Source organism: Argiope bruennichi, chromosome 2 (assembly GCF_947563725.1).
Source record: "Argiope bruennichi chromosome 2, qqArgBrue1.1, whole genome shotgun sequence".
NCBI classification, from domain to species: domain Eukaryota; kingdom Metazoa; phylum Arthropoda; class Arachnida; order Araneae; family Araneidae; genus Argiope; species Argiope bruennichi.
In genome coordinates, this window is record NC_079152.1 from 92,951,458 (window position 1) to 92,970,107 (window position 18,650).

General features: G+C 27.0%; 1 protein-coding gene across 1 annotated transcript in view; it reads right to left on the reverse strand.

Annotated features, from left to right (window-relative positions):
- LOC129955181 (dual oxidase 2-like) overlaps positions 1–18,650 on the reverse strand; it is a 90,643-nt gene that overhangs the window by 31,344 nt on the left and 40,649 nt on the right. The window contains exons 9-19 of the mRNA XM_056068203.1: positions 17,798–17,861; positions 16,999–17,095; positions 15,483–15,661; positions 14,114–14,289; positions 13,743–13,873; positions 11,681–11,908; positions 11,463–11,576; positions 10,275–10,480; positions 9,370–9,555; positions 7,426–7,648; positions 866–959 (exon numbers count right to left, since the gene is read on the reverse strand). Coding sequence (XP_055924178.1) covers positions 866–959; positions 7,426–7,648; positions 9,370–9,555; positions 10,275–10,480; positions 11,463–11,576; positions 11,681–11,908; positions 13,743–13,873; positions 14,114–14,289; positions 15,483–15,661; positions 16,999–17,095; positions 17,798–17,861 — 1,698 coding nt within the window. The remainder of the gene's footprint in view (positions 1–865; positions 960–7,425; positions 7,649–9,369; positions 9,556–10,274; positions 10,481–11,462; positions 11,577–11,680; positions 11,909–13,742; positions 13,874–14,113; positions 14,290–15,482; positions 15,662–16,998; positions 17,096–17,797; positions 17,862–18,650) is intronic.

Below are 18,650 nucleotides of genomic sequence, written 5' to 3' on the forward strand. Positions count from 1 at the left end.
CGCTCCCAAGTGCCGAGTGAAGGCATAGAGAAGCGCTGATGTAAACAGATTCTTCTAAAGGATCCCTTTGTTTCTCTGGTCAAGGTCGACGCGTGTGAGAAATTCCAATCGGAATCGACACGTGTCAGAAATCTCATCTTATATAAGACCAGGGATCATTTATTTTGTTCTTCCTTACTTCTGCTTTTGTGCCGCACTGTGGCGTACGTGCTTTGTCCGTGTCTCCTTTTGTAAATAAGTTATGCCTTCCAGGGATGGATTAAAGAGAATTTAAAAATCCAAAGTGTCTTCTCTATCCTCGAACCTTCCATCTGCTTTCAGACAATTATATGCTTACATTATATATATATATATATATATATATATATATATATATATATATATATATATATATATATATATATATATATATATATAAACTCACATATATATATATATAAACTCTCATATAAATTAGATCTTCGAAATGTAAAAAATATTATAAACTATGAGTTTATATATATATATATATAAACTCATAGTTTATAATATTTTTTACATTTCAAAGATCTAATTCAAAATCAGTTCAAACACACAAAACATATTATTGCTATTCTTTTATAAAAAAAATTCAGTGTCCAGTATAATAGTTCCTTTTTTGTGTATTTTCTAAATATACAAAAAAGGGACTATTATTATTTTAACAGACTAGACAGATTAAATTAATTTAAGTACGATATTTCTATTCATTTGTTTAAAGTATTAACACAAATGCTTAGCAAATGTAAAACGTTAAATAGCAAATATTTTCATTACATGCTTTATTTCTAGTATCCGCACATGAATATAGTAGGTGCATTTGTAACAACTGAAGACCATTACTTACCTTATCATGTCAGAAAACTCCAGTCTAGAAAGTTTACCAGAATGATCGATGTCATACATATCAAACATTAATTTTGTTTTATCTTCAGGACTACCTGTTAAATAAAGCAAACAAATGAAAATTAAAAATACAAATGAAAAATACTCTATATATCTAAAATTAAACTACCCAAATCCACAAACAAGTAACAATTACCGAAATTCTTAACTTTAACAGAGGAAAATAGCAAAATTTGGGACAACAACATCAACAACATGAAAGAATTAGAAATGATTGGTTCATACAGTCATTAATCAAAAATTAGATTTAACCAATAGAATATAACATAAAAGTATGAAATGAAACGAATTTTTAAAAAAATACTAATAAAATTTTGGCACTATATTGTTTGTTGCATAAAAACTTAATTAAAATGCAATAAAATTCTAATTGTTTAATTTAGATAATTGTACCTTGTTTTTCTACTTAGAGAAGACAGTGTAATAGTTTATGGAAGCGACACCTCAATAACATGTAACCACATAAATCAGTGATGGTCCAACTATGGCTTGTGGGACATATATGGCATGCAGCAGATTTTTAAATAGAAATGTAATAATTTTAAAAATAATATAATCTATTGATTATACTATTTTTCTTTTTACATTCTCGTTTGTACAAGATTATGAGAAATTTTCTTAAATGAAGTCAGTTTCTAATATAAGTTGTCAGTTTACGTTGTCAGTTTTCGTTCACAGCATTTTTTATTGAAAAAAATTCTAATATTACTTTTTTTAAAAAATGTAATAAATTATATTGGTACGCCAAAACGTTTTCTCTCCCTTCACACATTTAAAAATATCTGTATATCCCTGACCAGTGGCGGCTTTTGGTTTAACTTAAATTTTGTCCTTTAAAATTAAACTTGAATAATTTAATTATTAATCAACTTCTATTAACAATAAATGAGAATATATGTTAGACAAACCAACCGTTTGATTTAGGAGAGACGGTTTGATCTAGAGCAACGGAATTTGGCTTAGACATATTTTGGAGAATGAGAACATACACCTCAGCGCGATTTCTTTTGAAAATTTTAATTAATTAAAATTAAGTGTGATTTTAGCGTTTTCTCACAAAAATTTCTGACTAATAATTTCTTAACTTATACTACTGCACAAAATAATTTTTATATCATTTTAAACTAAACAAAAATATATTTTTTAATAACATCAATTTAGTTATCCAATATTTTTCTAACAATATTAAAAAATGTTTTTCACTTGATATTATTCAACGCTAGCTCGCTTTTACTATAATAAAATTCAAATAGTTTTCATAATTTTGTGAAATATTAAGACAGCATCATTTTCTTCTATTTTAGAAAGAAAGAAGAAAAATTCTGTTTAGGCCAATTACAATTGGAATAAGAAAATGATTCTACAGTATTTCGAAAGACAGGTGCAATGAAAAAAAAATTACCTGGGCAGTTAGGTTTTTATATCACAGTGATATCATAAGACTCAATTCCATCAGAAATATTCATGTGCTCGATAAATAGAATAGTTATAAAGTTATTAAATAACAAATATTAATGTAATTTAATTTTATTGCAATTGGTTGCATAGAAATACTTTCAATCATGAAGGAATATGAAATGCATGTGAAATTTAATTGTAATTAAATTAATCCAATATCCCTGGCGAACTTTAACAATAACCTTTAATTTTTAAATTTATATTCAAATTTCAGACTTGTAAAACAACGTTTGCATTATTACTGAAAAAATGTTTAAAATCTGTGTTCTTAAAACAGATTCCTTCACAAACTATGCAGTACACTTCCTTTCACAAACTATGCAGTAAAATGATTGCGCTTTGCAAGTGCCATTTTATCCAATGACCTAATAAGACCGAAATGTAGGTTCATCATTGATTCAAAGCCACATAAAATTTACTGATTCTGAAATTTACTATGTAAATAAAGTGGCATAAAAGGAAAAAAAATTATATTTATTTTAATAAAATAATGATTAATTTCAAAAATGTAGAATGCTTTTATATGCATATACACGTACTATTCGATCGTTTACTTGAATAATATTTTTAAAAAAATATTATTTACAATGAAATGCTTTAGTTTCAATTAAGTAAATGAATTTTAAAATATTAAATAAAGTACAATGGATTTACACATGTTTTATTATATTAATTAAATTATTAAGTAGCAATGTATTTTTGTATAAAACAAACACGTAAGAAAAAACATTCTTTTATAATGTAACCATTAAAAATAATTACTTACACCGCTCAGGCCTTGTTAGCCAAGTTTTATCTAAAAAAGACATCGATTAACAAAGTAGTAAAAAGCTAATAAAATAAAAAGTCTTTTTTTTTTTTTTTTTTTTTTTTTTGCTCCTCATTTCTCTTATTAAGTTGGCCTTTTTCGTTAGGTCATTGGCGCTCAAATTTTAAAATGTTTTTTATTCTAATAGGGTGCCAAATTACTCTAGCTCAAGACGACGTTCAAATCTGATAATATGATCCTGTTTGCTGTTGTGCGCATGCAGTGGTAGAAATTGGTACTTCTAGCAGTACTTTCATTTCATAAAGTATGGAGCTGAACGGAAGCGCTTTGTTATCGGTAGAAATTTGTGGGAAGTTTTTCTCCCTATGAGAATATATATATATATATATATATATATATATATATATATATATATATATATATATATATATATATATATATATATATTCTCATAGGGAGAAAACGGTCCCTGGGACGGTCATTGGTGGATTGGTCACTCAGAATACAAAGATGAAGAACTGTTACCTTGGCAACTATGATAAAGAAATAGCACACTGGGTAATATTTGAGTGTGCAGAGAGCGGGGGATGGGGGGGATAGATCGTGTGTATGTGTCTCTATGTCCAAAGACTATTACTAATTTGACAACTATAATAACAGCCGCGGCAAAGAGACAAGCTAGGGGAAGTTTGGCAAGACGGATTGATTTATGATATTTGACAAAGGACGCCCATTTAAAACTGTAATGCCTCATTTAAAACTGTAAAATATTTCAAATAAATGCAATAATTACCTATTGCACACAGCTCAGTTTTAAAATCGGAGCATTGATTTTGACCCCTCTATATCTGTCAAGGATCAGTTGTTAATGAATTAAAAACAGAGTCATGATATTTAGGTCACTATTTACGAGAAAATTAGTGTCAATTTCAACCGAATAACTTTCTGATATTTTTCAGAACATGTTTCTATCGATTCTATAATCAATCAAATAATGTGTTTTAAAACTTATTTATACCTACTTTATTCCAAAGAAAGTCAAATTATTGTTTATTTTCGCTGACAATTTCGAAAATCACTAAAGAATCTGTTTAGTTGCAAAATTGCATTCTAAATGAGAGCTTTTAAAGCTTAGAGCAATATATTTACTGACCTATTTTGGAGTCCTTTTTATTTAGATCCGATATCTAAATTTTTATGATACGTTAAAAATCTATTTAAAGTTGCGATGGGACTTCATGCAGTAACGGTACATTATTTTATGATCTTCAGATTAAAATTTATCAAGAGAAAGCAATTTCTTAAAGGTATATCATCAGTCAACAATGTCTAACGCTATAATGAAAATAATGCTGTCAATTAACAATCAACTGTTGTGACCTGGATGAAATGTGCAAAATCATTCACCGGTGATTGACGAGGTACAAAATAAAATAGTATATTGTCAGTCAACAGTAACTGATGTTGTTCGACTGAAAAATGCCAGTAGCTTAACGTGTTGAAAATATCAAAAATCGAAGGAAAGTGATTAAGCAGCTGCTCAAATGCAAGTGAACAAAATAACTGCAAAACGTAAAGAGCTAAATAAATAAAATTTGCATTTAACGTTTGTTGTTGTTGTTGTTTCTTATGGCACTTGCCATGGACAAGCCCGTTGTTACGAAGACAGCGATTTAAGCCGGTAGGGGAACGTCTCTTGTTCTTATAGTAGCGCCAACTAGGCCCAAGAGTACGACTTTGCTAACGCATCACTCTTCCGCTTGCACAACCCACATTCACACATCTCACAGATAGAACAACGGAAGAACAACCATGCCCAAACCGGGATTGGAACCCAAGACGTCCAGATCACGGGGAAGACGCGCAACCCCTATGCCACAACCCCGGCATGAATGAAATCCTTCTTGGAGTTGACCATCTTTCGGGCTGTACTTTCGCATGCATATAAATGCAAATAACTTAAATAAATGAAACTTAGTAAGTGATTTTCTACTAAAGTTGTAGTTTTACGTAAAATTTTGGCTTTAGTAGTCCAAAATAAGATGTCGTGAATACATAATCGATTTTCTGGCTCTTGTGCACTTAACACACTCCAGCGATTATTGCCAAAAACCGCATGGTAGATTCGGTAAAAAATGCTAGATTCACGCTAAAGACGCGTAACTCCTTTTCGCCGCCATGCAATTAATACACAAGTATCAGTTAACTTTACTATGCTAAGAAACATATAACTCTTGTGTGTGGGACCCTGAAATTTTAAATTTGGTCAGCCTTATCCAATGTCCATAATTTTAGCGTGATGGGAAGTTTAGTTTAGTTTAGTTATATTATCGACCCGTTGTAATGCAACACTAGAGCTATTTAGGGACGGACCTCGTAATTTTGAACCGCGGTCAGATGACGAGGACGACACCTGAGCTGGCACCCCCTTTCCACACCAGCGGGAGGACGTTTGGCCTGACGGATTTGGCGACCCCCCTTACACGACGGTTCTTCGGTGGAATCGGGTCTCGAACCTGAAAACTAACGGCTCACGAGCCGAGACCTTACCCCCAGGCCACCGCGGCCCCAGCGTGATGGGAGGGAGGTAGTACTTTTATTATAGAACATGCGAGAAAGATTCAGGATGACAATTCCCGTTTACAAGATAGACCATTGGACATAGACTAACCAAACTTGACACATATATACTTTGGTGGGTGGAAATGAGCATCTCGCAGCGATTTTTTAAAAAAATGATATGGAAAATTTTCGTATTTTTCTGTATTAAACTCAATTATCATCGTAATCAACTTAAAATTAAAAAAAAAGAAAAAAAAAAGAAATCTCCCTTTCACTGGTACCAATTTTTTAACGCATAAATTAAGTTTCTATTTTTAATCAATTTTTCAAAAAAAAAAAATATTTTAAGCAAATTTTAAAATTTATCTCACAAAATAAAAATAAAAATTAAAATTAACCAAAATTTTCTAGAATGATGAGTGCTAGAAAAAAAGTATTTGTGAAATTTTAAATATTTATATTATTAATTCAGTAATTCTGAAGCATTTAAGGCAAACATGGCTTATATATGTATACAGGATGTCCACTTTAATCGGTCGCAACATTTAATTTCTTAATAACTAGTATTGCGCTTATACATTTAATAGAGAAAATGGACTATTTTATGCACTTAATAAATGTTTAATGATTAGCGAATTTTATATTTTTATATAGATCCCTTGGTTCAGTGAGTCATATTAAGTAAAATATTCTTCAGCTACTAACATTTCAAATAAAAAAAATCCACTTCATTGCGACTAAAATTGAATGAGTTATAAAAATTTGAATATTATAAAAATGTGAGATTTTAGACCATTCTTTTGATTATCTCAAAAAAGTGCCCTGAGTTTCCCCAAAGATTACTAATCTAAAATAATGAAATAGTTGATCATCCTAAAATAATATTCAAAACTTCATAACTCGATCAGATTTTGTCACAGAAACATTTTTTAAATTTAAAAGTTGGAGTATCAAGAATATTGCAGTATGAATCTTTAGGAAAAAAGGACTGTATAAAATTTATATTTCATAATTTTTTAATAAACATTTGTTACTGAAACAAAATAAAGAATTATAATTTACGTCATTTAAAAGTAAAACTATAAACTGAATTTTATGACGAATCAGAGAAATTTTTATTGAATAGTTCTTTGAGATATTTCATAAATTATAAAAAAATATTCTATAGAATACTTCAATGCTGAACGGTTTTCTTTTCTGGACTCATAATTTTTTTAAATGTTTACTTACAGCAAAAGAATGTTTGTATTAATTGAAGATAAATCACTTTAGCTTCAATTTAAAGTACATTTTTTAGAATATACAAAAAAGTTATATAAAAAAGTGGAAAGAGACATAATACAACGAAAAGAACGGAATATGGCTTCTATAATAATATAAATTATATGATTACCAAAATTTAAAACTTAAAAATATTTTGCAAATGAAGCTATTAAGATACTAAGTTACATTAAATAATTGAAAATTGTAGCGAGCATTAATACCGGTGAATTAAATGGTCGCAAAAAGTAGCTAGTGAATAAATAAATAAATTTATTTTAAAAATAATAATAAGAAGAGAGCTTTATTCTTTTTATTCAGTACCAAAGCAGGAATTCAAAGAAAGAAATTTTAAAAACTTATTATATCTATAAAGTGCATAATGTTATATTAATAAAACATGTATTTTAGAGAACGCAAAGGTAAAATGAAAATATGTTTTTAAAACAAACCTTTAGCAAAAATCACAATCACATTCAAGAATTCCCGGAAGGAAATGTAACCATTTCCATCGGCATCAATGAGAGCAAACATCTGTTTGACAAATGTAGCTTCAGGGCGCAGTGATAATGCATCAGCAAATTCATAAGCTGTCAGCTCCATTTTGACAATTTCTTTCAGTTGATTACAGTCTATACCTGCTAGTGCATTTCTTTCGTGCTCTATAGAAAATGCCTGTAAAAAATATAATTGTATATGAGAAAAATGGCGAGCATTTGCAAGGAAACAATGCGAAAAATGATGTTTAAAAGAAAGGGTTCGGCCTTAAGAAAGTTTAGGTTGTGTCAGTTAGGTGCATATCTAGAACCATAATCAATTAAGCCAAATCTAAGTGAATGCGGACCGATATAAAATTTAGAAATCACATTTTATCTTTAATTTATTTACTCAAAGTTCAAGTTCTTCCCCTCATGATTCTTTGAGATTCATTTTTAAAATCTGTGAGAATGGTCTCCTCGAAACTTTCTCGTATGTACTCTAATAAATATACTGGTGTATTATTATCACATGCCATTGGCAAACTATGGTTACGAGAGAACCTATTAGCGCGCAATTGTTAGCAAATTATTACCAGAATGCGGATAATACAAAAGCACTGGAGCACCTAATGTATATTTTGGATGCCTTTTTTTCTGACTGATTGAAATCGAAATTTGACGCAGAACTATGACCGTAGTCACAAAATCACATACAGAAATACGTATATTTAAGTCACTGCGTTTTTGAGTTATCACATTTCAATGCTTGTTTGAGTACAGACTAACACACCACCCCTTGACGGATTCGGTTCCAAATTTGATATGAATCTATATTTTAGATAATTAGCCTGAGTATCAATCTATTTTTATCTATATTATCTATCGATTTTTTTAAAAACATTTTTTTAGCTATAGGGCTTATTTGGATAGCTGGACAGACAGATTTCCTTGAAATGAATTTCATTTAAAATTTTTAAAATATCTACAAATTTGGTATATATACTACATTTCATTCATCTAACTCATAGCGGTTTTGAATTGTGTTCAGTGAGTGACAAATAAAAACCCAAAATGGTGTTTTTCCAATTCCAGAATGTCTGAAACATGGAGATACAAATGTTACAATACTTTCTCGTTTTATATTTCGTACACAAGAAAGCAAAAAGTAAACAGAAATAATATAAGATAAACGGAAAATTTTTATAGCACAGATTATCTTCGTGATTTACCAAGATGAGTTTCTTTTATGTTATTACACACTTATTCATTTTTATTTATTACAAAATTTAGACGATACCATCTACAGATAAAATAAAATGCTTATATTTCATATTCATTTGAGAATTTTTTTTTAAGTTAAACAATTCTCAATCTGACGCTAAGGTTTACATTTTTAAACTGACACTAATGAATTAAAAATGAATAAAATGTACATATAGTAATCGATGATAAATAATTTATAAATTAAAGAATGCATAGCGAAATGTAATTTTATACATCAAAAATATTTTCAATGCTTCTTTAATGTTATAATATTTTTTGAATGCAGTGATAACAAAATATATGAACGCTTCATAACTTTATTTTACGAAAGGGTTTAAATATATCGAAAATACAGCATCTGCCTACTATTGTGATAGTTAGGAACTATTAGAAAGGAAGAGTTAATTGGATAGGGACTCTGGGATCCTGATTTCTATAATTATGAATGAGAATATAATATGTTACTGAGTAAGTTCAATTAGAATATCAAAAAATGTATGATTACTTAAGTTTAGCGATATTAAATTTTAAGAGCATTCAACTATTTAAGGATTTAAAGTTACAAAGAGGATATTTGCATAAAACGTGATTAACTAATATTTAACATAAAACTTGATTACAACTAACATTTAAAAAAATTATCCAAAAAATTACCTGTGCAAAAACAACACGGAAAAATTGCTCCAGTTGTTTTTGTCGGTGCCTTTTTGTTATGGCAGTTTTAAGCATTTGATTAACGGTGCATTCATACCGTTGACGGCCAACGCCTATTTTTCCTAAAAATGTTTCAAGTTTTTCGATGAAAGCTTCCTTCTCATCAGGGAATTCAAATTTCAAAATCTATAGTGAAAAAAAGAAATAATAATAAAACCATTAATCGCTTGATTTACATAAATTATACATTTTACTCTTTGCTTTTGTATTTGAATTGTAATAATTATAATTCTATTTTTAACATTTATTATTATTTCAATGAATTTGAAAAAATGAAGAATGCATGAGATATTTAAGTATATCATAGTGATTTTTGTCTTTTAAATCAATTGGTTCTTTGACTTAATAACAGATTTAAATATAAAAAAATTCTGTAATTAGAAGTCAGACGCATTATTGTAAATAAAGAAATAAACAAGTTTTATACTATCTTACAATTAATAAAATTAACAAAATAATTTAACACTAATGACTATTTTTCTGTAAAATTAACCAGCGGAAGTGGTTTCTCCAAAACTTTCTCGCATACTTTCTAATAAAGGATTATCACAGAGAAATGTACGACAATGTCTTGCATGGTATTGCCGTACAATGAGTACGAAATATTAATCTTCGGAATGAATTATACATTTTTACTAAACTATCGTGTCATCCTTGGCGAAGATTTGATGATTAAACCTGCCATGCCGTCAATGGATCAAATACAAAATGATTTAATATTTTTTCAACTTTTCAAATTTTTTATTAACTAATAAATATTTTAATATTTAATAACATTTAATACTTTCGTTAATAAAAGGTATTTTTAAAAACTGTTTTTATTAAGTTTATTGTTCATTACTTACAATATCATATTCTCTTGAAATTCTCACAAGGACATAGTGCAAATGACCTCCCGTGCTGACATGTACTTCAACCACTTGAACATGTTTCAAATCGATGGAACGCAACATTTGTTTATTTAACAGGCAAATCGTCAGAAGCTTTCTGTCTGCCAAGAAATTTATGATAACATCCCGAGTTCCTTCTTTTCTGCCCATCCATTCAGTACCTAAAAAGAAGAAGAAGAAAAAAAAAAAAAAAAAAAAGAATAAACAAGTCAACAGAAAACCTTATATAGCCATGAAGTCATACAGCCATGACAAATACTATTGAGATCTCATCTATAGTCATTGGCGAATTTCATTAACATAAATGGTCATGAAATATTCTATCAATGATGGATGAACTCAGTGGCATAGCAAAGCGAACAGGCGCCTGAGGCAAAATATAATTTTTTCCGCCCTCGATAGTTATTAGTGGCTTAGTTAATATATATATATAAAATATTAGCCTAGAACATGACACTAGTTTTTCGCCTTTCATGACATTTATTTCAAAAAATGGTATAAAAGCACGGATGTTCTGATGATACCCATTAGATTGCCGTCTGGGGGTCAACATTTAATTTCCCTCCTGATCATTCAAATCTGGATTGAATTGTTGGGATGTGGTCAGGGAAAATAAATGGTCAACAGAAAGAATAAGCAGAAGAGCATTCATAATATATATATTTTTTTCCATTTAAAATGTGTAAGGACTTTGTACAAGCACTGAAATAATAAAGTATCAACAACACAGATTTAAAAGTTATTATCTGATATTTTATTCTTAGTTAAATATTTACATAATGTTGATTATATTTCAAGGCATTAATATGATGATAATGTTAAAGAATAGTTATAGAATAGTTAAAAATTAAGTAAACAAAAATTATCAGCAAAAGTCATGATATGGGTAAGTCATATAGAAAATAGTATGATTTTTTTAAAAACTCTAAATATATTTAAATGTCTGTAACGTTTTAAATTTAGAGTCATAAAACTTGGCTTTAAGTGTTTTGTTTTAATTTTATATTAAACGAATATATTCCATTTGTGAATACCTTTCCATTTTATGAATAAATCTGTTTCTATTTTTATTTCTTCAAAACCAGAATTTTGTATATACTGAAACAAGACAACAATATATGTAAAGGTTTCCACATGCCTCACCTATGCAAGAATTTTCATCTGAAAAATTCTTTCTTTGTTGTTTTACTGAGTGTCTGAGATTGGCTATAGCTCTTTTACGCATGTTTACAAGAATAAATAGAGCAATGATGCAACCTAAAATAAAGAAGAAAGCAATGAAAATTCCCTTTAACATTTCTGATTATTTTATTATTTTTATTTAAAGTTTTTAAATCTCAAATTATCTTGACAATACTTACCAACAATGAAAAGGAAGAGAAACAGAAAAGAGAGGGCATAAGGTAACCCACTTCCTGTAAAATAATCATAAGTTTCTGCTTTTGAATTTTTACATAATGGAGTTGCAATAGAGGATAAACATTGCAAACTTTCATCAGCAACAGTAGGCAATGCTAGGCAAGTGGTGTTCACACCATACACTTTGCAAGGATAATCAGCAAGATCCGATGAACACTGCAAGTTATCAACTATAAAATAAATGTGAATTTAACAAAAAAACTAAAAGTAAAAATTCTTTGTACAAATTTCAGATATGATAAAGGCTTTGAAAAAAAAAAAAAAAAAGCTAAACCTCATAAATTTATAAATTGTGCTAAACATAAACATTGAGAAGTAAAATAAGTGAACTTAATGCTGAAATTGGATACTGAAAAAAGTGAGTAATTTACTATAAAATGAATACATTTATAAAAATACTTGAGATATTGAAAATAATCTAGCATTATTAGATAAAAGAAAATTAATTGATTTTAAGAGCGATAAGATTCGATCTCAAAAACATTGCAATCAAATGTGTTTGCAGAAATTTGTCATGTCTGCCATGTAATAAAGTAATAAAAAATAATAAATAATAAAATAATAGTAAAAATTAAAGTAATGGTAAGTAACAAAAAATATACGAAAATAAACTGATTCAGTATATAATTTTATCACACAATAAGAAAGTTTTTCCCACTTTAAAAACACAGAGCAATTAAAAAATTTTTTCAAAGCATATTTTCTGAATTGTGAAAAATTAGGATAATATTAACAATTTTAAAAACATAATTGATCATGTCTTATATATTTAATTTCATTCACTTACCTATTACAATATTAAGAAACACTGAACGTCTATTTAAATTATATTATGTGCACATGCAGTTGTGAATGCTGAGTAATCATAAGCCATGATAAATCAATAAATAATAATATGCATAGTTTCACAACATTATTATAATAAAAAAATCAATTTAAATAATTAATATGCTGCTTAAATGATTAAAAGAGAGGTTTCATAATGTGCTCTATCTAGATTTGGAAAATTCCAAAATCCTTTACTGTTTGTTCACGAAACACTTCCTGTATGTGATCTCAAAAGACAAGAAAATTACAGGATGTTGAATAAACTTCGAAATCATAGTGCATAGCTCATTTTCAATGGCAGATTTAGATATATTGTATAATTCATATTCAGAGGCCTCTCTCTTAACAACTGATAAGTTTAATTTCATATTTCAATACATTTTTACCAATTAATAATTTTTTTAATAACTTTATGAAAGTATATAAGTTTTCAGTTTTTATTTCTTTAAGTTTAATATATATACTGTAGGATAAATAATTAATGTAGTAACATTTTTAAAAAATTACCATAATTATTAATTAAAGATTTCTTTATTTTCAAATATAAACATTTAATTATTCTGAAAGCTTAAAAAAGAATAGGAAATTTCAAACAAATAAATTATTTTTACCTTTATTTTACAAGACCTATCATATATAATATAACATAAACATTTAATAAATAATTAATATTCCAATATATATTATAGAAAAATATTTATTTATGCTTTAATTAATTATTTTAATAATTTAATGTATATAGACTCTGTTGTCCTAATATTTTATAACTTCAAAAATTTGTATTTCTTACATTTTTTAAAAGAAATACTACGCTAATAACATTTTTGATAGATCTGCTTGTTAGCCCTTATTCAGTTCAGCAACCCTAAGCAGCTGCAAAATTAGAGATCTTCCACTGCTCATTTGTAAATATTAGGGAATTTTATCATAATTTTAAATATACAATTACAATAATTTATACAACTTTGAATAACTGACCAATAAAATCATGACTTATCATACTTTACATCATGGTTGCTAGTACAATACCAGGTAGATATTATAGATATTAATTGCTATAATACAGGCTTATATTAATTGCTTAATAATAATGTTTATTATTAAGTAAATAAGTGTAAAGTAAGTATTATTAAGAAAGAGAATCTTTTATTCTAATGGACTAATGAAATATTTCACCTGTTTCTAAATTGGGTACATGAAAAACATCCTTTGGTAGAGAATCAAGTTCCAAATCTTTAGCCACAGACAAAATAATGTCAGACATTAGAATTTCTCTAATCTGCTTAATTTCTTTCAGTGTAAAAAATCTATAAAGATTTTTTTAAAGAAAATTATTAGAGTGTAACATTAATGAAGAAAATTATATTATACACTAATAAACTTTTTTTTTTTTTTGCTAAAGAGGGTATAATTTGGCATAAATAAGATAATATAAATACAATTTTCAAAAATTAATACTAATTACTATAATTAAAACAATTTAAAGAAGCACAGAAGATAAATTTTTAAGAACAAATATAATGAAGTAGATATTGAAAGTGACATACCCATTTTCTGTATTTTCAAACCAAAAACGATCTCCATCTCTGATACGTTGAAACTGTTCCTTTATTATTTCTCTGAATACTGGACCTAGACCTTCATTGGCTTCTAAAAGTCCACCCAAGAAAAGATCCACCTCGTCCATAGATGAATAAAATTGTGGTAACTCATTTTTAATAACCTTCAAAAATAAAAATGCTAATAAAATAAAAAAATATATAAATAAATAACAAAAATGTTAAATTTCCAGTTTGTTCAGCCAATACATCTATAATATTAAATACAATATTAAAAAATATTTTTAAGGAAGAGTTTATATATTTTTATAAGAAAAAAATCATATAGTGTAAGATTAAAAGTCACAAGCATAAATATATTAAAAAATTCAAAAAGAGAAATTAAAAACATTAATTATTTATTATATTTTCAATTCAGAAATTTAAACAGGATATCGTAAAGATAAATAAACAAATTAAATAAATGCATATAAACATACTTAATATTTTTGTAAAAAAAGATTAATATAGTTTTTAATAGTTGGAAATAAAGACAATGCGCAGTTATATTAGAGATTGGAAAATGTATGTTAAACTGTTAACCAGTTATGACAAAATATGTCAATGTACAACTAGTTGAATAAAAATTATTTACCCTGTTAAGAGGTTAAGAATATTTTATATTCATTTATACAATTCACAAATTCCTATTCTATCAAATTATTTATCCACAATGGCAAAATATTAAACATATTTATGTTAACTATTATTTTAGCATGCTATCTGAGGGTAAAAAATAATTTTAAATTCCATGATCCTCTCCCAACAATTTATATTACACAATTTACTTTTCATCAGTTAGGTTTTGAAATATATAAATCAACTGGTGATCAGAAATCAGTTACTTATTGATAAGTTCAGAATGCATTTAAAAAAGTTTTCTAAATTATGGAATAATATTAATCTTTTTCTCAGAAGTAGAAATGAATGTTTTACTGCAAAGCAGTTAAGATTTCACTTTCCTCATTGAATTCATTTATCAGTCTGCTAATCAATCAGTAATCAGTTTCATTTCTTAGACCATATATGTCATGCCATATGAATTAGTTACATTTACTACAAATTAAAGAAAAAGTAATTCCATAGGTGGTCAAAACAAACCACAGATTTTATCTTGGTTTAGAAAAAATGGTAAACATGTTCAAACTAAATATTTCGTCCTCAAAGAATATCTTTTAAAGCTCTATCCGCTCTTAATTAAAAGAGTAATGTCTGTAAAGATTACAATTATTTCAAAATATTTTAGACAAGCTGCACTGAATGTAACATATTATACATTACATAATAGAAGCATTTTAAATCATTTTTATATATTTACTTTCTGATAGCGTGGATACAAAGCAGCCATGTGATCAAAATCAAAATTATCAATTTTTTCCCTTGGCAAAAGCATTTTCCTTGCAACTCCATATCCTGGGAGACCATGATCGCGACCTCTTTGAATATTAATTGCTGCCAAATCCCTACGAGTAAATTCTGGGGGACCATATAGAAACTCTAGAAAAAGAAGAAAAAAATCCCCCTTCATTATACAGAAATTATATAGAATAAAAGAATTACTAGTCTAATATCATTGCAGTGAAATTGAAAAGTTTTGTACTAAGCAATCACTTTAAACATCGTTTTAAGAAAATATAAGTTAATAAATTTAAAATTAATTATATATCAAGAAAAGAAGAGAATAGTAGGCAAAATTAACGTAGTAGAAATATATATATATATTAAACTTGCTACCTAGTTATAAATTATAAAAGAATAAAAAATAAATAATTCAGACAAAAAAGTGAATTTAAAAAAACCTTTGACAGGAACACCACTCTATTTGTAGATTAACGAAAGATTCGTGATTAATATGTTTCCAAAAATAGTCTAGTTTATACAACAACAAAACTGCATCTCTATTCCGAAAGATAATTTCAGACATAAGCCAAGAATAATAATTGATATTTTATAATACAATATTGAAATAAAAAGACTGAATTGGAGAAAAACAATATATATATATAACAGAAAAAAGGAACTTAAAAATATTTATAACTTATAAATAATTATAACTATAAATAGTTTCAGAGTTAGAATTTTAAATGCAAAACAAAGTTCAATGCTAAAATAATGAATTCAGAAATAAAATTTTAAATAGAAATAATTCTGAAGAAAGTTTGAGATTTTCAATTTATTTAATTAATTATTCAGGATGACTCAAAAGGAATCTGAGGAACTAAAAATATAATAAATCAGATATATAGAAACTGATTAATTTTATATAACAGCATATAGGTGGAAACATCACATGTGAACTACTGAAACAATAATAATAATAATAATTAAAAGAATGAATGCAGATATGGCTAACAAAACATGTTTCTTAAATAACATTTGCATAATATAATGGAAAAAGCTTAAGACACACAAGTGCTCACCTACAACAAGAATCGATTGCAAAAGACCAGCATCATGCAAGCTTTTACAGCAAATGTCCAAACATACAGTTCATGTGTTTGAAAACAAACTATTGCTTATCCATTTATATTAGATGTCTTACAAACTGTTACCCCAGCAAGCAATACAACTCCCACTTACATTCATTACATTTTAACCTAGAATAACGATGACTCGTGTGATCAAATTCTCAATCATTCATAAATATGCCCTCTAATGTGCATATATCACATATTCTGTCAATAAGTTTCTATGCTGAACGGACTGTTTCGGTATGCTTGAATCACTTTTAAAATTTATCAGAACCTTTTTAAATCATCCTGTATATATTTAAATCTAAAATTAAAATGCTTTTTTAGAATTTTGCATGTGATGTTACAGTGATAGATATGTACTTCTCAAATCATCTACTATTGAAACATCTTCAGTTTCAGCAGCTTGAAATACCATCCCAAGTAGCAAGGATTCAACGGAGGCATTTTTAACTATCTCCTGTGAAGTAAAAAGAAAAAAAAAGTTTAAAATATATTCAAGAAATGTAAACTTCCTAATAGAGAAGAATTTTGTAGAATTTCATTATGATACATAATTTACAAAAATTTAGCAGTAATAATGCTTAAAAATTGTAAAGTAAAATATCTTTATAACTATTTAACTAATGTTCAGTATTTTTTAGGTAAAAAAAATGCTTACATATACATAAGCAAATGACAGAAATATATTAAAAATTCATAAAAATATGAATGGTAATAAAATAGGATTTCACCTGTAATAGTATGTTTCAACTTAACTTATTAAAAAAATTTACAAAAGAATGACTGAGTATTGGATGAATTAACTTGAAAAAGCTTGCTTTGGAGACATTTATATTTCAAACAAGTATCAGTTTAAAACTTATTCTCAACTGAAATAAATTTAAACAATATTACAAGTTTAAATTGGAAAACACTTAACATATTAAAAAAAAAAAAAACAGCAATTATCTAACATAGTGATTTTATATATAGTGTATATTTTAATTATTAATTTGGTTCTGTAGATGTATTGCTATAAAATTTCCAAAGTCATACTTTTGAATGAATTCAAAGTATGATAACAAAAATAGCTTAATAATATAGATATATAGTTTAATATATATAGATAATACAGTTTCGAAAATATAGATATTTTAGAAACAAACAACTAATGAATTACCTGAGCATTATAAAAACTATCACAAAGTCGAATTGATGTCATATCACAATATTGAGGATGCAACCTGAATGATAAATTATCATTAAATAGTTATTATTTATAAAATCAAAATATAATAATTTGCTAAAAATGTAAAATATAATATTCATAAAACCAAAAGCCAATTTATTAAGAAGTAAAAGAACTAATATAAAAGCAAAATTGATTACCAATGATGAGAAATATTGAAAGCATATTTAAAATTAGATGGCATATTTCCATTTTATAATTATATTCAAGATTAATTAATGATTATTTTTCAAGAAAATGTACAAAAAAAAGCAATTTTAGAACCAGTGCTTGCCACTATTAACAATACACCAATAAAGATAATTTATAGTTTTAAATTCAATCACTCAATTAATTAAATTCATCACTCAATTTATAGAACACTATTAAATTCATTACTCAATTCCTTCAAACACTATTAAAGAAAATGAAATGAAATAGTATCAAAAGAAATAAAGAGCAACTTGCAATTTACTAGAAATTAATTTGACCATACTAATAAATTCATTTGCATCTTTTCCAGTTTCAAGTAAACAAAAATAATTCAATACTGCAAATACTCTTCAAAAAAAATTTTTTTTTACATACACAATGTAACAAAACTTTTTATTACTGATAACTGCACATGGTAAGTATTAGAAAAGGAATTAATACAAATAAATGGGATTTCCGATTATTGTTTGTATATTTTACATTTCATTAAACATTCTTAGCATTCAGACTTTTTTTTTTTAGTATTGATGAAAAAGATATATATTAAAAAAAAATTTCCTGGAGTCTTGAATCTTTGAATTAAAGGTTTAAA